This window comes from Balaenoptera borealis (genome assembly GCF_965194805.1).
Source record: "Balaenoptera borealis genome assembly, chromosome: 11".
Taxonomy (NCBI): Eukaryota; Metazoa; Chordata; class Mammalia; order Artiodactyla; family Balaenopteridae; genus Balaenoptera; species Balaenoptera borealis.
Genome location: NC_138868.1, coordinates 27578387 through 27599598, shown reverse-complemented (window position 1 = coordinate 27599598; position 21212 = coordinate 27578387). Strand labels below are relative to the sequence as shown.

At 35.6% G+C, this 21212-nt stretch overlaps 1 protein-coding gene across 2 annotated transcripts in view; it reads left to right on the top strand.

Annotated features, from left to right (window-relative positions):
- Positions 1-21212, top strand: part of ELP4 (elongator acetyltransferase complex subunit 4) — a 235213-nt gene that overhangs the window by 53339 nt on the left and 160662 nt on the right. For both annotated transcript variants that reach the window (XM_082343808.1, XM_082343807.1), the window contains exons 4-5: positions 1951-2079; positions 18783-18922. In XM_082343808.1, the coding sequence (XP_082199934.1) occupies positions 1951-2079; positions 18783-18922 (269 nt within the window). The remainder of the gene's footprint in view (positions 1-1950; positions 2080-18782; positions 18923-21212) is intronic.

Genomic DNA, 21212 nt, shown 5'->3' with positions numbered 1-21212 from the left:
TAACCTTATATAAACCTTATACATATAACCTTTGGATGGATGTTACGAGAGTGTACTTTCTATACATATTTTGAACATTTTCATCCTTAGCTTTAGGAAATGAGCATCTGTTTTATCAATACTAAAATTAGAATCATTATAATTTTCACCTTACTTGTAACAGTTTTTAAAATAGTGAAATGTCCGCCATAGGAGTAGATGCATATTTAATAAGATATATAAGGAAATGCTTACCTGTTTTTTGTTTATATATGTTAGCCATATTAATGAGGTCTCTAATATTTTAGGTCTAGTTCTTTAATACTATACACCTTAATGTTAGAACATTTCTATTCAAAATTGTTATAGTTTAATCAATGAAAGAAAGTGTGGTATACATTTTAAAAATATACATTCCATCTCTTTTGCAAAAAATTTTTTTAATGTTTTTGTTGTTCAGTTTTGGGTGACCTTTGTTATAACTATTAGTAAGTGTTCCTGAGATTGAAAAAAAGTTAACACAAATATTTATGCTAAATATTGCCTAATATTGGCAATACAAAAATGTGCAGCTCTGAGTAATAGTTAAGACAATTATTTGACTGAATTCTCATAATCGAACTTTTATTGAATGCTTAACATGTGGCAGGTACCATTCTCTGCATTTACATTTTTAACTCATTTATTACTTACAACAAACCAATGAAGTAAATACTATTATCTACATTTTTCTGTTAATCAGTGGAGGCATATAGAGGTGCTATTAGTGGTCAGCGTAACCACAGACACAACTCTAGTGTAAAGTCAAGATTTGAATCTAAACAGTCTGGATGCAGAATTCAAATTCATAACTACTGTGTTGGGTTGAACTATATGCCTCACAAATATTTGTTTCCATTGGAAAAATGTTACTTTATATTTTGTAAGAGATTAATGCTTTGCTAGGAATGATGTATTCAGAGTTTTAATGACACAACTAGTTTCTAATAGTGGCATATATTATAGAGTGAATCCACTTTGAGATCTTTTAGGAGGTGACTAAGGTATATGATGGTTACTGTATTTCTGGGTGATTAGTTTACATGATTCTAAGCATAAGTAAATTTGATCCTGAAAAGTAAAAGTTGCAACTTGGACTAATTTATGAGGTGGCACAAGATTATGTTTACTAATCCAAATGCCCCACATTATCTTTATGATTCTAGCTAATAAAAAACAAAATTATTGCTTGTGCTTTCCTTCTCCAAAAAACATGTGTACCTTTTTCTTTGGATTATTTCTATAGTACCTCGTCACAAAGCCATGTTTCTATATGTTTTCTTGTAGCCACTCAGTAGGTCACTCAGTAGTAGGTCAGCTTCCAAGAAAGAAAAGGAAAATTGGAATTCAATGTCTCTTCATTTAATCAGAGATTTTAAATTCTATTTTCATTGTTAAAAGAAGATCATAGGCTTGCAGGTGCAAAACTAATGTTTGATATGGGCAAAATAAATGTCTTTATTCTTAGTTGTTACTTCACCCATTATTTTGGTGAATGAGTTTTTTGAATTCTAGAATTACAAACCAGTAAACAGATTACGCACATGCTTTATTTTTACCTTGTGGCAAACATAACAGTAATTACATGTAATACGTAAGTGCTAATTCTAGACTTTGCTTGAAGTGTATAAATTTTTCTAATGATCATAGCCTCTTGCAATAGCATTTGATTTTTGCTAGTATAAAAATGTATTTTTTTAAAATTCTAGTTCACTGGTAAAAAATTAAGCTTCACATTTAATATTATGTAAACCCTCTTTCTCTGCTTTAGAAATATCTATATTGTCATGATTTTATGCTTGAATCAATTTGAAGGTGTCAATTTTTAATACATTGGAAAGTTCTAGTATTGCTAATATTATGATTTAAGAAAATTATCACTTTTTTTTTTTTACCACAGATGCTCAGTAATATGTCATTCTGTTTTCTTAGGAACTTCCTGCACCATTACTTGATGATAATTGTAAAAAAGAATGTGATGAAGACATATGTAATCATAAAACAGAATCTAACATTAAGATGAAAATAGCTTGGCGTTACCAGTTATTACCCAAGATGGAGGCAAGTCAATAAACTATTTCTAAAATTTGCAAATATATTTGTTTTCATTTTACAGGATCTCTTGTAGTATACTTGTTACTCTTTAATACAATGTATATTTGTTTATTTAAATAATTAGTTATTTCATTTGTAAAGTATCTTATCAAGATGACTTTTTCCCAGTTTTATTCTGAAATAATTGCCGTATGTCACTGTATAAGCTTAAGGTATACAGCGTGGTGGTTTGATTTACATATGTTGTGAAATGCCTGCTAGAGTAGGTTCAGTTAACATCCATCATCTCATATAGATAAAATGAAAAGAAAAGAAAGAAGAAAAAAAATATTTCTCCTTGTGATGAGAATGCTAGGATTTACTCTCTTAACTTTCCTATATATTATTCAACAGTCTTAGCTACAGTCATCATCATGTACATTATATCTCTAGTACTTATTTACCTTATAACTGGAAGTTTGTAACTTTTAACCACCTTCCTCCGGTTCTCCCTCCCACTACCCTCTGCCTCTGGTACCCAACGTCTAATCTCTTTTTTCTGTAAGTTAGTTTCTGTTTTATTTTGTTTTGTTTTTAGATTACACATGTAAGTGAGATCATACATTATTTGTCTTTCTCTGTCTGACTTATTTCACTTAGTATAGTGCCACTAAGTTCCATCCTTGTTGCAAATGGCAAGATTTCCTCATTTTTTATGACTAAACAATATTCCATTATATATATCTCACAACTTCTTTATTCACTTATCCATCAATTGACACTTTGTAAATAAAGCTGCTATGAACATGGGGTTGCAGATACCTTTTTGAGTTAGTGTTTTCATTTCCTTTGAATATATTCCCAAAAGTGGAGTTGCTAGATCATATAGTAGTTCTATTTTTAATTTTTTGAGGCTCCTCCATACTATTTTCCATAATCACTGCACCAATTTACAATTCCACCAACATTGCACAAGGGTTCCCTTTTCTCCACACCATGCCAGCATTTGTTGTCTCTTATCTTTTCCATGATGGCTGTTCTAACAGGTGTGAGGTGATTATTTTAACAACTTAACATTGTGGTTTTAATTTGCATTTCCCTAATGACTAGTGTTATTGAGCATATTTTCATGTACCTGTTGACCTTTTTAATATTGTCTTTGGAAAAATGTTTATTCAGGTCCATTGTCCATTTTTAAATTGGATTAGTGGTTTTTTTTACTATTGAGTTATATGAGTTTTTAAATATATTTTGGATATTAACCCCTTATCAGATACATGGTTTGCAAAAATTTTTCCCATTCCATAGGTTATCTTTTCACTTTTTTTTTTTTTAAACATCTTTATTGAAGTATAATTGCCTTACAATGGTGTGTTAGCTTCTGCTTTATAACAAAGTGAATCAGTTATACATATACAATATGTTCCCATTTCTCTTCCCTCTTGCATCTCCCTCCCTCCCACCCTCCCCATCCCACCCCTCTAGGTGGTCACAAAGCACCGAGCTGATCTCCCTGTGCTATGCGGCTGCTTCCCACTAGCTATCTATTTTACATTTGGTAGTGTATATATGTCCATGACACTCTCTTACCCTGTCACATCTCACCCCACCCCCTCCCCATATCCTCAAGTCCATTCTCTAGTAGGTCTGTGTCTTTATTCCCGTCTTGCCACTAGGTTCTTCATGGCCTTTTTTTTTTTCCTTAGATTCCGTATATATGTGTTAGCATACTGTATTTGTTTTTCTCTTTCTGACTTACTTCACTCTGTATGACAGACTCTAACTCCATCCACCTCATTACAAATACCTCCATTTCATTTCTTTTTATGGCTGAGTAATATTCCATTGTATATATGTGCCACATCTTCTTTATCCATTCATCTGTCGATGGACATTTAGGTTGCTTCCATGTCCTGGCTATTGTAAATAGAGCTGCAATGAACATTTTGGTACATGACTCTTTTTGACCTATGGTTTTCTCAGGGTATATGCCCAGTAGTGGGATTGCTGGGTCGTATGGTAGCTCTATTTTTAGTTTTTTAAGGAACCTCCATACTGTTCTCCATAGTGGCTGTATCAATTTACATTCCCACCAACAGTGCAAGAGTGTTCCCTTTCCTCCACACCCTCTCCAGCATTTATTGTTTCTAGATTTTTTGATGATGGCCATTCTGACTGGTGTGAGATGATATCTCATTGTAGTTTTGATTTGCATTTCTCTAATGATTAATGATGTTGAGCATTCTTTCATGTGTCTGTAGGCCATCTGTGTATCTTCTTTGGAGAAATGTCTATTTAGGTCTTCTGCCCATTTTTGGATTGGGTTGTTTGTTTTTTTGATATTGAGCTGCATGAGTTGCTTGTATGTTTTGGAGATTAATCCTTTGTCAGTTGCTTCATTTGCAAATATTTTCTCCCATTCTGATGGTTGTCTTTTGGTCTTGTTTATGGTTTCCTTTGCTGTGCAAAAGCTTTTAAGTTTCATTAGGTCCCATTTGTTTATTTGTGTTCTTATTTCCATTTCTCTGGGAGCTGGGTCAAAAAGAATCTTGCTGTGATGTATGCCATAGAGTGTTCTGCCTATGTTTTCCTCTAAGAGTTTGATAGTGTCTGCCCTTACACTTAGGTCTTTAATCCATTTTGAGTTTATTTTTGTGCAAGGTGTCAGGGAGTGTTCTAATTTCATACTTTTACATGTACCTGTCCAATTTTCCCAGCACCACTTATTGAAGAGGCTGTCTTTTCTCCACTGTATATGCTTGCCTCCTTTATCAAAGATAAGGTGACCATATGTGTGTGGGTTTATCTCTGGGCTTTCTATCCTGTTCCATTGATCTATATTTCTGTTTTTGTGCCAGTACCAAACTGTCTTGATTACTGAAGCTTTGTAATATAGTCTGAAGTCAGGGAGCCTGATTCCCCCAGCTCCATTTTTCGTTCTCAAGATTGCTTTGGCTATTTGGGATCTTTTGTGTTTCCATACAAATTGTGAAATTTTTTGTTCTAGTTCTGTGAAAAATGCCATTGGTAGTTTGTTAGGGATTGCATTGAATCTGTAGATTGCTTTGGGTAGTAGAGTCATTTTCACAATGTTGATTCTTCCAATCCAGGAACATGGTATATCTCTCCATCTATTTGTATCATCTTTAATTTCTTTCATCAGTGTCTTATAATTTTCTGCATACAGGTCTTTTGTCTCCTTAGGTAGGTTTATTCCTAGATATTGTATTCTTTTTGTTGCAATGGTAAACGGGAGTGTTTTCTTAATTTCACTTTCAGATTTTTTGTCATTAGTGTATAGAAATGCAAGAGATTTCTGTGCATTAATTTTGTATCCTGCTACTTTACCAAATTCATTGATTAGCTCTAGGAGTTTTCTGGTAGCATCTTTAGGATTCTCTATGTATAGTATCATGTCATCTGCAAATAGTGACAGCTTTACTTCTTCTTTTCCGATTTGGATTCCTTTTATTTCTTTGTCTTCTCTGATTGCTGTGGCTAACACTTCCAAAACTATGTTGAATAATAGTGGTGAGAGTGGGCAACCTTGTCTTATTCCTGATCTTAGTGGAAATGGTTTCAGTTTTTCACCATTGAGGATAATGTTGGCTGTGGGTTTGTCATATATGGCCTTTATTATGTTGAGGAAGGTTCCCTCTATGCCTACTTTCTGCAGGGCTTTTATCATAAATGGGTGTTGAATTTGTCAAAAGCTTTCTCTGCATCTATTGAGATGATCATATGGTTTTTCTCCTTCAATTTGTTAATATGGTGTATCACATTGATTGATTTGCGTATGTTGAAGAATCCTTGCATTCCTGGGATAAACCCCACTTGATCATGGTGTATGATCCTTTTAATGTGCTGTTGGATTCTGTTTGCTAGTATTTTGTTGAGGATTTTTGCATCTATGTTCATCAGTGATATTGGCCTGTAGTTTTCTTTCTTTGTGACATCTTTGTCTGGTTTTGGTATCAGTGTGATGGTGGCCTCATAGAATGAGTTTGGGAGTGTTCCTCCCTCTGCAATATTTTGGAAGAGTTTGAGAAGGATAGGTGTTAGCTCTTCTCTAAATGTTTGATAGAATTCGCCTGTGAAGCCATCTGGTCCTGGGCTTTTGTTTGTTGGAAGGTTTTTAATCACAGTTTCAATTTCAGTGCTTGTGATTGGTCTGTTCATATTTTCTATTTCTTCCTGGTTCAGTCTCGGCAGTTTGTGCATTTCTAAGAATCTGTCCATTTCTTCCAGGTTGTCCATTTTATTGGCATAGAGTTGCTTGTAGTAATCTCTCATCATCTTTTGTATTTCTGCAGTGTCAGTGGTTACTTCTCCTTTTTCATTTCTAATTCTATTGATTTGAGTCTTCTCCCTTTTTCTCTTGATGAGTCTGGCTAATGGTTTATCAATTTTGTTTATCTTCTCAAAGAACCAGCTTATAGTTTCATTGATTTTTGCTATTGTTTCCTTCATTTCTTTTTCATTTATTTCTGACCTGATCTTTATGATTTCTTTCTTTCTGCTGGCTTTGGGGTTTTTTTGTTCTTCTTTCTCTGATTGCTTTAGGTGCAAGTTTAGGTTGTTTATTCGAGATGTTTCCTGTTTCTTGAGGTAGGCTTGTATTGCTATAAACTTCCCTCTTAGCACTGCTTTTGCTGCGTCCCATAGGTTTTGGGTCGTCGTATCTCCATTGTCATTTGTTTCTAGGTATTTTTTGATTTCCCCTTTGATTTCTTCAGTGATCACTTCGTTATTAAGTAGTGTATTGTGTAGCCTCCAGGTGTTTGTATTTTTTACAGATCTTTTCCTGTAATTGATATCTAGTCTCATAGCGTTGTGGTCGGAAAAGATACTTGATACGATTTCAATTTTCTTAAATTTACCAAGGCTTGATTTGTGACCCAAGATAGGATCTATCCTGGAGAATGTTCCATGAGCACTTGAGAAAAATGTGTATTCTGTTGTTTTTGGGTGGAATGTCCTATAAATATCAATTAAGTCCATCTTGTTTAATGTATCATTTAAAGCTTGTGTTTCCTTATTTATTTTCATTTTGGATGATCTGTCCATTGGTGAAAGTGGGGTGTTAAAGTCCCCTACTATGATTGTGTTGCTTTCGATTTCCCCTTTTATGGCTGTTAGTATTTGCCTTATGTATTGAGGTGCTCCTATGTTGGGTGCATAAATACTTACAATTGTTATACCTTCCTCTTGGATCGATCCCTTGATCATTATATAGTGTCCTTCTTTGTCTCTTGTAATAGTCTTTATTTTAAAGTCTATTTTGTCTGATATGAGAATTGCTACTTCAGCTTTCTTTTGATTTCCATTTGCATGGAATATCTTTTTCTATCCCCTCACTTTCAGTCTGTATGTGTCTCTAGGTCTGAAGTGGGTCTCTTGTAGACAGCATATATATATGGGTCTTGTTTTTGTATCCATTCAGCCAGCCTGTGTCTTTTGGTGGGAGCATTTAATCCATTTACATTCAAGGTAATTATCGATATGTATGTTCCTATTTCCATTTTCTTAAATGTTTTGGGTTTGTTATTGTAGGTGTTTTCCTTCTCTTGTGTTTCTTGCATAGAGAAGTTCCTTTAGCATTTGTTGTAAAGCTGGTTTGGTGGTGCTGAACTCTCTCAGCTTTTGCTTGTCTGTAAAGGTTTTAATTTCTCCATCACATCTGAATGAGATCCTTGCTGGGTAGAGTAATCTTGGTTGTAGCTTTTTCTCCTTCATCACTTTAAGTATATCCTGCCACTCCCTTCTGGCTTGCCGAGTTTCTGCTGAAAGATCAGATGTTAACCTTATGGGGATTCCCTTGTGTGTTATTTGTTGCTTTTCCCTTGCTGCCTTTAATATGTTTTCCTTATATTTAATTTTTGACAGTTTGATTAATATGTGTCTTGGTGTGTTTCTCCTTGGGTTTATCCTGTATGGGACTCTCTGTGCTTCCAGGACTTGATTAACTATTTCCTTTCCCATATTAGGGAAGTTTTCAACTATAATCTCTTCAAATATTTTCTCAGTCCCTTTCTTTTTCTCTTCTTCTTCTGGGACCCCTATAATTCGAATGTTGGTGCGTTTAATGTTGTCCCAGAGGTCTCTGAGACTGTCCTCAGTTCTTTTCATTCTTTTTTCTTTACCCTGCTCTGCAGTAGTTATTTCCACCATTTTATCTTCCAGGTCACTTATCCTTTCTTCTGCCTCAGTTATTCTGCTATTGATCCCATCTAGAGTATTTTTAATTTCATTTATTGTGTTTTTCATCATTGCTTGGTTCCTCTTTAGTTCTTCTACGTCCTTGTTAAATGTTTCTTGCATTTTGTCTATTCTATTTCCAAGATTTTGGATCATCCTTACTATCATTATTCTGAATTCTTTTTCAGGTAGACTACCTATTTCCTCTTCATTTGTTAAGTCTGGTGTGTTTTGACCCTGCTCCTTCACCTGCTGTGTGTTTTTCTGTCGTCTCATTTTGCTTATCTTACTGTGTTTGGGGTCTCCTTTTCACAGGCTGCAGGTTCGTAGTTCCCGTTGTTTTTGGTATCTGTCCCCAGTGGGTAAGGTTGGTTCAGTGGGTTGTGTAGGCTTCCTGGTGGAGGGAACTAGTGCCTGAGTTCTGGTGGATGAGGCTGGATCTTGTCTTTCTGGTGGACACGTCTACGTCTGGTGGTGTATTTTGGGGTGTCTGTGGCCTTATTATGATTTTAGGCAGCCTCTCTGCTAATGGATGGGGCTGTGTTCCTGTCTTGCTAGTTGTTTGGCATAGGGTGTTCAGCACTGTAGCTTGCTGGTCATTGAGTGATGCTGGGTCTTGATGTTGAGCTGGAGATCTCTGAGAGATTTTTGCCGTTTGGTATTACGTGGAGCTGGGAGGTCTCTTGTGGACCAGTGTCCTGAAGTTGGCTCTTCCACCTCAGAGGTACGGCCCTGATGCCTGGCTGGAGCACCAAGAGCCTTTCGTCCACACGGCTCAGAGTAAAAGGGAGAAAAAATAGAAAGAAAGAAAGAAAGAAAGAAAGAAAGAAAGAAAGAAAGAAAGAAAAAGAAAGAGGCTATAATATAGTGAAGTAAAATAAAGCTATTATAAAGCAAAGCTATACAGACAAAATCTCACCCAGAAGCATATACATATACACTCACAAAAAAAAGGAAAAGGGGAAAAATTAATATATCCTGCTCCCAAAGTCCACCTCCTGAATTTGGGATGATTCGTTGTCTATTCAGGTATTCCACAGATGCAGGCACATCAAGTTGTTTGTGGAGTTTTAATCCGCTGCTTCTGAGGCTGCTGGGAGAGATTTCCCCTTCTCTTCTCTGTTCGCACAGCTCCTGGGGATCAGCTTTGGATTTGGACCCGCCTCTGCGTGTAGGTCGCCTGAGGGCGTCTGTTCCCCGCCCAGACAGAACGGGGTTAAAGGAGCAGCTGCTTTGGGGGCTGTGGCTCACTCAGGCCGTGGGGAGGGAGGGGTACAGAGGAGGCGGGGCGAGCCTGCGGCGGCAGAGGCCGGCGTGACGTTGCACCAGCCTGAGGCGTGCAGTGCGTTCTCCCGGGGAAGTTGTCCCTGGATCACGGGACCCTGGCAGTGGCGGGCTGCACTGGCTCCCGGGAGGGGTGGTGTGGAGAGTGACCTGTGCTCGCACACAGGATTTTTGGAGGCGGCAGCAGCAGCCCCAGCATCTCACGCCTGTCTCTGGGGTCCGCGCCGATAACCGCGGCTCGCGCCTGTCTCTGGGGTCCGCGCTGATAGCCGCGGCTCGCGCCCATTTCTGGAGTTCGTTTAGGTGGCGCTCTGAATCCCCTCTCCTTGCGCGCCGCGAAACAAAGCGGTAAGAAAAAGTCTCTTGCCTCTTCGGCAGCTGCAGACTTTTTCCCGGACTCCCTCCCGGCTAGCACCGAAGCCCGAGCCTCAGCTCCCAGCCCCCGCCTGCCCCGGCGGGTGAGCAGACAAGCCTCTCGGGCTGGTGAGCGCTGCTCGGCGCTGAGCCTCTGTGCGGGAATCTCTCCGTTTTTCCCTCTGCGCCCCTGTTGCTGTGGGATCCGCGCTGATAGCCACGGCTCGCGCCCGTCTCTGGAGTTCGTTTAGGCGGCGCTCTGAATCCCCTCTCCTCGCGCACCAGGAAACAAAGAGGGAAGAAAAAGTCTCTTGCCTCTTTGGCAGCTGCAGACTTTTTCCCGGACTCCCTCCCGGCTAGCTGTGGTGCACTAACCCCTTCAGGCTGTGTTCACGCCGCCAACCCCAGTCCTCTCCCTGCGATCCATCCAACCGAAGCCCGAGCCTCAGCTCCCAGCCCCGCCCTCCCCGGCGGGTGAGCAGACAAGCCTCTCGGGCTGGTGAGTGCTGGTCGGCGCCCAGCCTCTGTGCGGGAATCTCTCCGCTTTGCCCTCCGCAGCCCTGTGGCTGCGCTCTCCTCCGTGGCTCCGAAGCTTCTCCCCTCTGCCACCCGCAGTCTCTGCCCGCGAAGGGGCTTCCTAGTGCATGGAAATCTTTCCTCCTCCACAGCTCCCTCCCACTGGTGCAGGTGCCTTCCCTATTCTTTTGTCTCTGTTATTTCTTTTTTCTTTTGCCCTACCCAAGTACGGGGGGAGTTTCTTGCCTTTTGGGAGGTCTGACGTTTTCTGCCTGCGTTCAGTGGGTGTTCTGTAGGAGCAGTTCCACGTGTAGATGTATTTCTACTGTATCTGTGGGAAGGAAGGTGATCTCCGCGTCTTACTCTTCCGCCATCTTCTCTCCTCCCTATCTTTTCACTTTATTGATGGTTTCTTTGGCTGTACAGAAGCTTCTTAATTTGATATAGACATACTTGTTTATTTTTTATTTTGTTGCATATGCTTTAGTTGTCATATCCAAAAACTTATTACCGAGACCCATGTCAAGGAGCTTTATTCCTGTGTTTACTTCTAGGAGTTTCATGGTTGCAGGTCTTACATTTAAGTCTTTAATGCGTTTCAAGTTAATTTTTGTGAGTAGAGTAAGATAGGGGTCCAGTTTCATTCTTTTACATGTGAATATCCACTTATCCCAGCACCATTTATTGAAGAGAATGTCTTTTCTGTATTGAATATTCTTTCTTGGCTACCTTGTCAAATGTTAGTTGACCATATATGCTTGGGTTTATTTCTGGGTTTTCAAGTCTGTTCCACTGGTCTATTTGTCTGTTTTTATGTCAGTATCATACTGTTTTGATTAATATAGCTTTATAGTATAGCTTGAAATCAGGAAGTATGATGCCTCCTACCTTGTTCTTCTCTCTCAAAATTTCTTTGGCTTTTTGGGGTCTTTTGTGGTTTCATATAAATTTTAGTAGTGTTTTTTTCTACTTCTGTAAAAAATGACATTAGAATCTTGATAGGGATTGCATTGAATCTATAAATGGCTTTTGGTAGTATTAACATTTTAACAATATTAATTCTCCCAACCCATGAACATGGAATACCTTTCCATTTATTTGTGTCTTCTTCAGTTTCTTTCATCAATGTCTTGTAGCTTTCAGAGTAGAGATCTTTCACCTCCTTCGTTAAATTTACTCCTAAGTATTTTATTGTTTTTGATGCTATTGTAAATGGGATGATATTTCCTAAAAATAAAATTATGGTTTGTTTTTTTTTCACCCAAATAGATTATTGCATTTCTTCCATAATCTCCCTATAGAATCTTTTATTCTAGGGTTGCAAGACAGAGTAAGTGAACTAATTAAGCCATTTCTATCTAGTATAGTTACCTATAAATATTCAATATAAGTAGTGGTTCTTTGGAATTACTGTTTGTATTCTTGTACATTTCATTTTCAACCATTACATTTTCAAGCTGTCTGGTAACCTCTCCTGCCTAGGATAAACTAAGAGACAGGATGTGAGGGGAAATTTTCTGAGAAGTCAAAACACATGTCAGTAAATCTGCCTACTAAATAAAGCTTATGAACTCTGCTCCTATTGAAGGCCCCTCCATTTGATTGTTTCCTTCATTCATTTTTCAGAACACTTTAATGTCTACCAGACATTATCATACTGGTAGAAAAGAGGGGGAAATTCTTTCTGAATAAGACAATTCCCATACTCCACACTTCTCTAGTCTTCCACATTGACATCAGTGTTACCTTTCCCAAGTACAGAAATATGTTTATAACACCCCTTAACTGAAAATGCCTAATTTGGTTTCCTGTTTCCTGCCCCCTTCTAAATGCATGGCAGACTGTCAATCACATTACCTTCCTGCCAACCTTAGACATAGCCTTAGAATTCTCTGCAGAGGGTCTGGGTGGTCACTACCAGTTAATAAGAATTAGAATGTGAGATGAAACCCATTATAAACCCACAATATGAAATATAAACTTCTCAAGTTGTATACAAGATTTATACCACTTAATCCAAGCCTACCTTTTTAGTCTCTGTCCTGTGTGTATATAAAACACTATATTCGCCCATCCTATGAGAACTGCTCTTTGTGAATTGCTTGTATTTCTGCTGGTGATGCTTTTCACTTTCTTATTCAACTCATCCTTCTCCAAGGGCAAATGATATGTTATTATCTAATTTCTTATATTTGTTTCCATAGCACCACATGCATTTTAGAGTACTTCTCTACATTGTTTTATAGTTAGTTGGTAGTATAATTCTTTTCTCCACCAGACAGAATTCTCTAGAGGACAGAGAGCTTGTTTTATTATATTTTCTGTTGTATCTCCAGCACCTATGTTAATGCCATTTATTCATTCAGTCAGAAAATATTGATTAATCATCAACTGTGTACCAAGTATAAAATGTGTTGTAATAGGTGGATATTAAGCAGTGGTAAATTGTTCTAATTTAAATGGGAAAGCTATTTGAATAGTATCATTTTTAAGTGTGATGTATTTAAATGACTGTGAACAAACTGCAAATTAGAGAGGGGTTATTTGCAACTCATATAGTAGAATAAGGAATAGTCCACCAGCTAAATTTTTAAAAACAGGAAAAAAGTAAAAAGGAAACTTAGGTAGTCCTTAAACACACAAGAACAGATGCCAAATTTCAATTATAATAAAAGAAATGCAAATTAAAGCTATACTGGCCTGCCATTTTTCTATTATTAGATTGTCAATAATCTAATATGTTTGGTAAGACACTAAATTAGCAAAGGTGGGAAGAAACTAGTACTCTCATACTTTGCTGGTAAAAATGTAAATAGGTACAACTTCCATAGAGGGTAATTTGACAGTATCCTTCAAAATTACAAAAACGTACACCCTTTGATTCTTTTGGAAATTTACATCATGAATATATTTACTCAGATGTACAATGAATTATGTATGACCTACTTATGAGGCATATTTTTTTAATAATAGAAGATTGGAAATAACCTAAATGTCCATCAGTAAGCAACTAGTTAAATAAATTACAGTATATGTGGACAGTAGAAAACCATACATTTGTATTAAAAAGTAAAAGGAAGCTGTATGTAATCAGAATTTGTTGCAGGCATAGCTTAGAATGTGATTGAGAACTGGGTACAAGAGGCCAGAATAAATGTAGTTATTCTGTTCTGCTTGGGAAAATGTGAGTTAATTTATAAAGATTAAAACAGACAAGCAATGTAGGGACTAGCACTTGAGAACCCTAATAGCAAAGAACTTCATGCCTTTAATCTGGCATATTCATTTAAGTAACTGGGCTTAAGGGTGACTCTTCTGTAAAGAGTGACTGTATTTCTAATTTTTTCTGCTGGTATGTTCTGAAAGTCATTAAGAACATAAGCTCTAAGTTGAATTTAGCTTTTGTGTAAAGACAATATACCAATTCAGTTTTAGATCATATAAAATACTTATATCTTCCATTTCTTTTATTTTTACTCTTATCTCAGCTAGGTTTTGGTCTTTTCATTGGTCACTTAACATTCTTGAAGTGAAATTGTCAGTGAAAATGCAAGTGATTGAAACTTTAAGCCTTTTTTTCTTGCTGCTTCTTATAAAATCTGTTTAAACTTGGGGAGAAAGTTCTTTGTTTCTTTATAGTTAATTGTTTCCTTCTGTATTGTATTTACAGATGCCATTCCTGCCCCCTTTCACATATGAGTAAATACTGCTTGCTCTGTTTTTACTTTTAGAGTATGGTGTGCTTGCAGTTGTTACTATGGGGGTAAACTTCTCAGAGGTTACACATTAACACATAAGCCTCAGTTTTCAAGGCTTACAGCTTCAGTGTTTTAAAAATTATGCTCTTACAATGATGTTCTCCAGATGACTTATTTTCCCGTTTTCTTCAGGACTCCCTTAAAATATCACTTTATCGGGAATGTCTTCCTTTGTCACTCTGTATATAATAAAACCTCTCTCTCTTTTTCTCATCCTTTCACCACCATATTTCTCTTCAGGGTACTTGCCATCATCTAGCAGATAATATATCATCCACCTCCTCCTACTAGAGTGTGAACCAATGAGAGAAAAAGACTTTTACTATTTTGTTTTACTGGCTTGTGGTAGGTGCTCAATAGTTATTTGTTGAATACAGGAGTGAATGACATATAGTATGTGAATTAAATGTTAAAGTGAGTCAAGTTGTATTAATTAATACACATAAATTAGCAGTTTATTTTGAAGTTACAGTCAATGGTCAAACTTAAGTTTACTAGTATTTACAAGTAAGTTCTGTCAAGTTTAGAAAATAGAATCATCTCTGGCTTCTTTGCTTTTCTTTGAAATGTCACTGGCATGTATATTTGCCTGTCACAGAAATTTTATATATGATGATTTGCCAAGAGTGAGTAGACTTTGAGGATCACTCATCATTATCTACTTTATTAATCCAGACCTTACCTTGCCATTATCATTTTAAAAACAACAACAGTAAAACCCTGGTTTTCTGTATTTTACTTGGGACAAACTATAGTTAACACTATTATGAGTGAAGATTAAACAAGTAGTCCAAAACATAACGTAACAGAAAGGTATTCGGTTGATTATCAGAGATGCCTCTTAATACAAGTCATCACCAGGTCCTAAGAGTGTAGTCATATTCCCATTTAGGGAATGCAAAAAAGGATAAGAATATGTACACCTAAATAAATAACAGTAGCTCAGTAAAGCATAAAGTAGTGCTTCTTCCTGTTGGAGGCGTGTGTAGTTTTTAGAAGCCTACCTTCCCTCATCCTGTGATTTTGATTTTCTCTCTTAGATGGCCATGCCTCCTTCTTTCCTATCCAATCATCAAACCCTATTCCGTCTTCAACCCAAGAATTCATAGCCTACAGCATGTTCTGAGACTTAATTTTTTCAATATTGTAGAGCTCTACTACCAAGGCCTACAATGGCTCCATCAATTTATGACAGCATATTAGATCTTTATTATAGTAAATCCTCATTACACTTTGAATTTCCATCTTACTGGTTCAGCTACAACAGTCCTGTGATAGATGTGTGCATGTTGTAGATGACAACAAATACCATTTTTCCAATAAAGCAATGTAATTGCAAAGGATAGTGATGGATCTTCTGATTCTCTGGTGAATCATGACACAATAATAATAATTAATAATATTTATGTAGCACTTTATAATTTACAAAATATTCATTTCCAGTATTGCATTAGATTCTCACAACAGCCTAGTGAAATAGTTATTATTAGCTCTGATTTCTGGTGATTGAACTGAGGTTCAAAATGGTTTAGTAACCATTTGGGTTCTTGCTTTCTGTTATGCCATACTGAGAAACAAGAAATGATAACAATAATAAGAAAATGTCTTATTTAGACTGTTTATTTGTGGTACAACTTTTCTCTGAAATTTTTTTTTCTTTCTAACATACTTAAGTTGAGGGATGGTATTGTTTTGTTGCTCTGTGCTCCTCCTGAAACCCCATTAGAGTTCATTTTCCTTTAGCATAACCATTTCCATTTTACTCTCTTCCACAGTTGGCAAAGTTAAAGGGTAGTTTATGAATGTGAAACAGAAGTTTTCATAATGTAAAACTAAAGCAATGTGTCTTATCAAACTGAGTAAATGGAATAGTTATTGATGATAGTTTAATTTTTTTAATGCATTTACTTTTTCAGGAAGTTGATAGGTTTTCATGGATTACCATTACTACTACAACTACTGCTACTACTACTATTATTATTATTATATTTAAAGCATTTAATGACCTTTTTCAGAGGAAATATTTTAAGTCTTTGTTTTACAATTCTAAGCCTCAGAAGATTTCACAGCATTCCAGTTATCTGATGATATGTTAATGCTATGTGTGTTGGGTAGAAAAAAACTTACAAAATTGTTTTTCCTGTAAGAGTATATTTAATTTTCATTTTCATTTTTTATTGAAGCATTGAAGTTTTTCATCATTAATAAAATGGTTAGTGTCTACCTTGTGAATATTTTAGTTGCCCTATCTAATCTTAATTTCTAAAAAATTAATAATTTAGTTGTAATAAGAAAAGCTTCCAAATTTATTTTTACATTTTGATTAATTATTTGTGTTCTATATGTAAACTGTCACAGCATGAAATCAACTTTCTGCCTTGATTCATCCCAAATCTGAGATTTCTATTACTTTAATATTATAATTAGAAACATTGATAGAGACGGCAACTTAAAAAGCATACTTTGCTTCTTGGCAATTTAGCATATTTCTCCAAGTGCATAGGATTTCAAGAACCTTCAGTCCACTAATAAATTTATTAACTCAAACTTAAAAGAAGCGAAAAGTCTCTCTTTCTTTCTCTCTCCCCATGGCCAGTCCGCCAAAATAGATTATTCATGCTTATTTGATTCAGGTAGGCTTTTGCAAGCTTCCCTACTAGGCCTGGGAATGTGGTACATTGAGGCCTTTTCAGAGGCTTCTGACATAGACCAAGCTTTTATTGCATGGTGTTTTATTATTACCAAATCCTAGTCTCCACCCAGTTTGTAGGCACTCTGCTTATTCTTTTGAATGAGGAAAGGTTATCACCTACCTTAATCCATGCAGCAGTGTGGATTAAGGACACCAGTGTGCCCCAGGATTCTCAAAGAGGATCCTGGAAACTTCTTGTTTCTTCTTTTTTGCTGTCTTTACTAAATTCTATTGGGCCTTAGGGGGATTTGCATCTGAAATGGGCAACCTGGTGTTTTTCTCAATGAAGACATCAGATCAAAGTTCAGTTAGTCAAGGCCTTTCTAAAACATTAAGGGGGTTTGGACTTACACAATAAAAAGATGAGCTCTAGCAGAGATTGCAGTAAAAACATTCTGAACTATAATCCGGATAAAGAATAGATTATAGGCCAAAGAACAGACCTTGTTTAAATTGCTTTAGACTAATAACTTTACATTTAAAAACTTTACATCCTATTTTTAAGAGACAAATTTTAATGTGACATAATGTATTTGTCAGTTACTTTTCGTGGCAAATAGACAAATCATGTTTTTGAAACCATACTTCTGTTTATATTGTATTGAAAAGATTAGATTAAGCCAACTGATAGGTCTCTTTCATTAATGAAAATAAACAGTACCTTATGGAAGAATGAACAGCTATTTTATCTAGAAAATAAATGTCAAACCCTCAGATTCTGAATCTGAGAATAATGTTTCTATTAGACTTTAATTCTCTATTACTATATAATTTGATGTTTGTAGGCATTTAAGAATATGAATTCTTGAAGTCTTAAAATGCAAATATCTAGTGTCAAGCAAATGTCTGTTTCTTCTCTAAATTTCAAAGTTGCCAGTTACTTAGTAAAATAAGTTAAGAACCTACTGTGTATAGTTCTTCAGTTTCTGTAAAGATTATCTAGTTTTGTTGAATGTTCTGAAACTTGTCTGTTTTGTAGCATTCAAGACAGTGGAACTTAAGTAAATTTAGATCAGAGATTTTATTAGAAACTATTGCCAGGTGGAATCTGTTACTAGTTCAACTTTGGATAGAGGTATATTTGGATAGAGATATATTTCTAATGTGATGAATGAAAGAAATCAGCCCAGAGTCCATTCAAAGTAATGTAATAATAATTTTATATTACTGGGCTTCAACTATCCTATGTAATTAAATTCAGCATCAATAGTTATTAGAGTTTCTTATAAGAAAGATAATTGGTTGGAGAAATTGTTGTAGAGGGCACAAAAGAGGAATTATCAATGAACTCATGAATATGCCAGGTTTCTGGTTTAACTATTAGAGCTTATGTACATTCTCCCACTGTATCATGTACCTTGTTCCTATCTGGAATATCCCAGTATATTTTATACTGTTAGCTCAATTTTAAGTTTGTAAGAAGTTTTGAATACTATATATACACATGGTCTTCTGAGAATTTAGTTTTTAAAAGATGCTCAGTTTAATGTATATAAATAGCTAGTTTCTTTTGGGCCCCTCAGCAATGAAATAGTGTGGCTTAAGTTTTCTTTTCATTCTTAGTAACTGTAAATTTATTTTATTTTTAAAACTTGAAGTCTTAAATGTTAATTGAGTTATGTATATAAAATTTTTGAACTGAGGAAGGTATAGTATAAAGGCAAAGAGGTGTTCAATTTCTTATCAAACTTAGGGAACCACCAGGAGTGAAGATACCTGGGAGATGTAAAGGTTGATTTCTAACTATCAATAGTTTATAATAATAAAGATTGTTGCATGCTTCTTTGAAATTTAATAAGCCTATGTATATCAGCTCTTCCTTATTTGCATTAAAATGCATAAATATATCAGAATTTTGCTGAATGTAGGATAAATAAATTGCAGTTTAAAGAAAAATTTTTAACAACCAATATGGGTTTTCTTATCAGGCTAGACCGGTATCATCTTCAAGATTTGGTCACTATTATGATGTATCAAAAAGGATACCACAAGAACTAATTGAGGCTTCAAAATGGCATGGATTTTTTCTTCCAGAAAAAATATCATCAACTCTTAATGTAGAACCCTGGTAAGTTAATGATTTCAATTTACCACAGTCTTTGAAAGAATGCATATTTAAAGGTACATATCCTAATAAATGTTTTCTGTATAATATGTAACCTTAATTGTACATGTTTCATATTATTTCATTATATGTGGTTTTCTTCTCTTTCTCATCCTGTAACTGTTGGACCTACTATTACTCTTAATTTGCAACTTGAAAAATCTGGATACCAAATTTACAATACCTGCTGTTTTTATTTTCAATAAAATGTGAAATAGTTCTATATTAGGGTCTTTCAGCCCTAAATGCACATGGATACCTAAATATTGCTTATTGATAATAATAGCATTGAAAATAGTATAAAATCATGCTTTTGCTCCATGTTTTTTGATACATGCTCTTTCAGAAAATAAACAAGTACATGTTTTCCAATATTTTATTTATTAAGGCTTTCTACTTCTAGTTATGCTGTAAATAAAATAATCTGTATTTTTTTAGATAACAAGAGAATTTAGAGTTTGAGTTTTGCAATGAAAAGTTTTAAGTAATAAAATAACAACATATAGTGTTACTATTAAAGCACAACTCTGAAAATTACAGTACTTGACATTGAATAATTTATAAAGTATTAGGAATATTTAATTTCAATTCTTATTGCAGTTGGATCAAGGGAAGGTAATTCACAGAATAGGTTGTTGCCTCTGTTTTCTTTCGCACTGTAAAACCTTTATTTTCAAAGTGAAATGAGTTATTAAATGGAAATTTAATAGATAGGAAGTTGTGAATGGAAATGACTTAAAAATCTAGAGTCTCTTTCCCAGAAATATTACCTGAAAATTTAGTGGAGACTATCCTATTTATTTTTATTAAATCTCTTTCCAAAAAAATTATTTATTAGTGTATTCTCCAGTCCATATGGCTGGAGACTTACCGAAAGTGGTGCTTTGATGATGCTTTAGTGTTAATAGCTGCCATTAATGAATGACTGCTATGTGTCAATCACTCTACTACATACTCTACATTTGTTATCTAGTGTAATCCTTGTATCAGTCCTATAAAAGTTTGTGCAGTGTTCCCATTTTCCAGGAAAAGATACCAAAATTCACAGAGGTGATTTATCTGAGCCTCAACTATTAAGTGATCAAACCAGGATTAACCTAAGTCAGAAGATCCCTCTCTTTTTTCTTTGCCTTACTGCTTCAAAGGACTTTGGTGGCCTTCACCTTTATCTTCTTGTGTTGTATAGTAAAGAGCACTGATAAAGAAATTAAAAATCTGGGTTCTGGTACTGAGTTCATCCTACTGTTACTCTTGGGCAAATCCCTTAAATTCAGTGAAAATAAATATCCTCTTTTGAAAAATAAGGGCGGAGTATGGGGGTTCTAGGAGGAATACCACCTGTCCTTCCTATATCACTAATTTTTTATTAAGTTTGAATGATTATATTGATTATACTAGTTCCTAATTTTTGTCATTCACTGAACCAGACATACATATACGTACACTTGGGAAATAGGTCAAAATAGTGTTTCCATGATTTGTCAAATAATAAATCATGGAACCCAGATTCAAAGTCAGTTCTTTCTGACTTAAAAAAATCTGTGTTAGCAGTAATGCTGTCTGTACTGCCTCCATTCATGGAGTACTTAGGGAAATGAAAAATGAAAAATGTACATTAAGTATGATGTAAATACATGAAAAATAATATAGTGTTACTTTTGTAATTAAAAAAAAAATTAAGGATAAAGCTTTCTTTAAGTCGGAAAGTACAAAGTGTTTTTCATTTGTTCAGCAACTAAAGAGAGGAGGGAATTAACATTTCTCAATTTTCTGTTCAGTGTCAGGCACTGTTCCAGGCATTTGACTGTGGGATATCTCATTGAATCCTCCCAACAACCCTCCAAGAGAAGCAATATTATCCCCACTTTATAGGAAACTTGAGGTCAGAGACGATGAGCAGCTTTGCCACTGTTTCAGGCTCTGGGTGACTAAGCAGACACCCAAACCCAAGTATCCAAAACCCTCTGCTCTCTTTTCTATGCCAGGCTGTCTCCATTTACTGCTGCAGTAACTGTACTGCACACAAAGCTGGGCACCAGAAAAATTAAACCTTATTGGATGTGGAAATATAGTCGTTAAAGTATATTTTAAGAATATTTTTGAGAACTAACAGCTTTGCATGGAACAGGAAAATTTATAGATTTTAATTACCAGGGCAGTATTTCATTTCATAGTAGTTAACTGATAATTCATTTATTTCATATTAAACTTAAATGCTTAATTAAATGTAATTAAACTTTAAACATGTAATTAA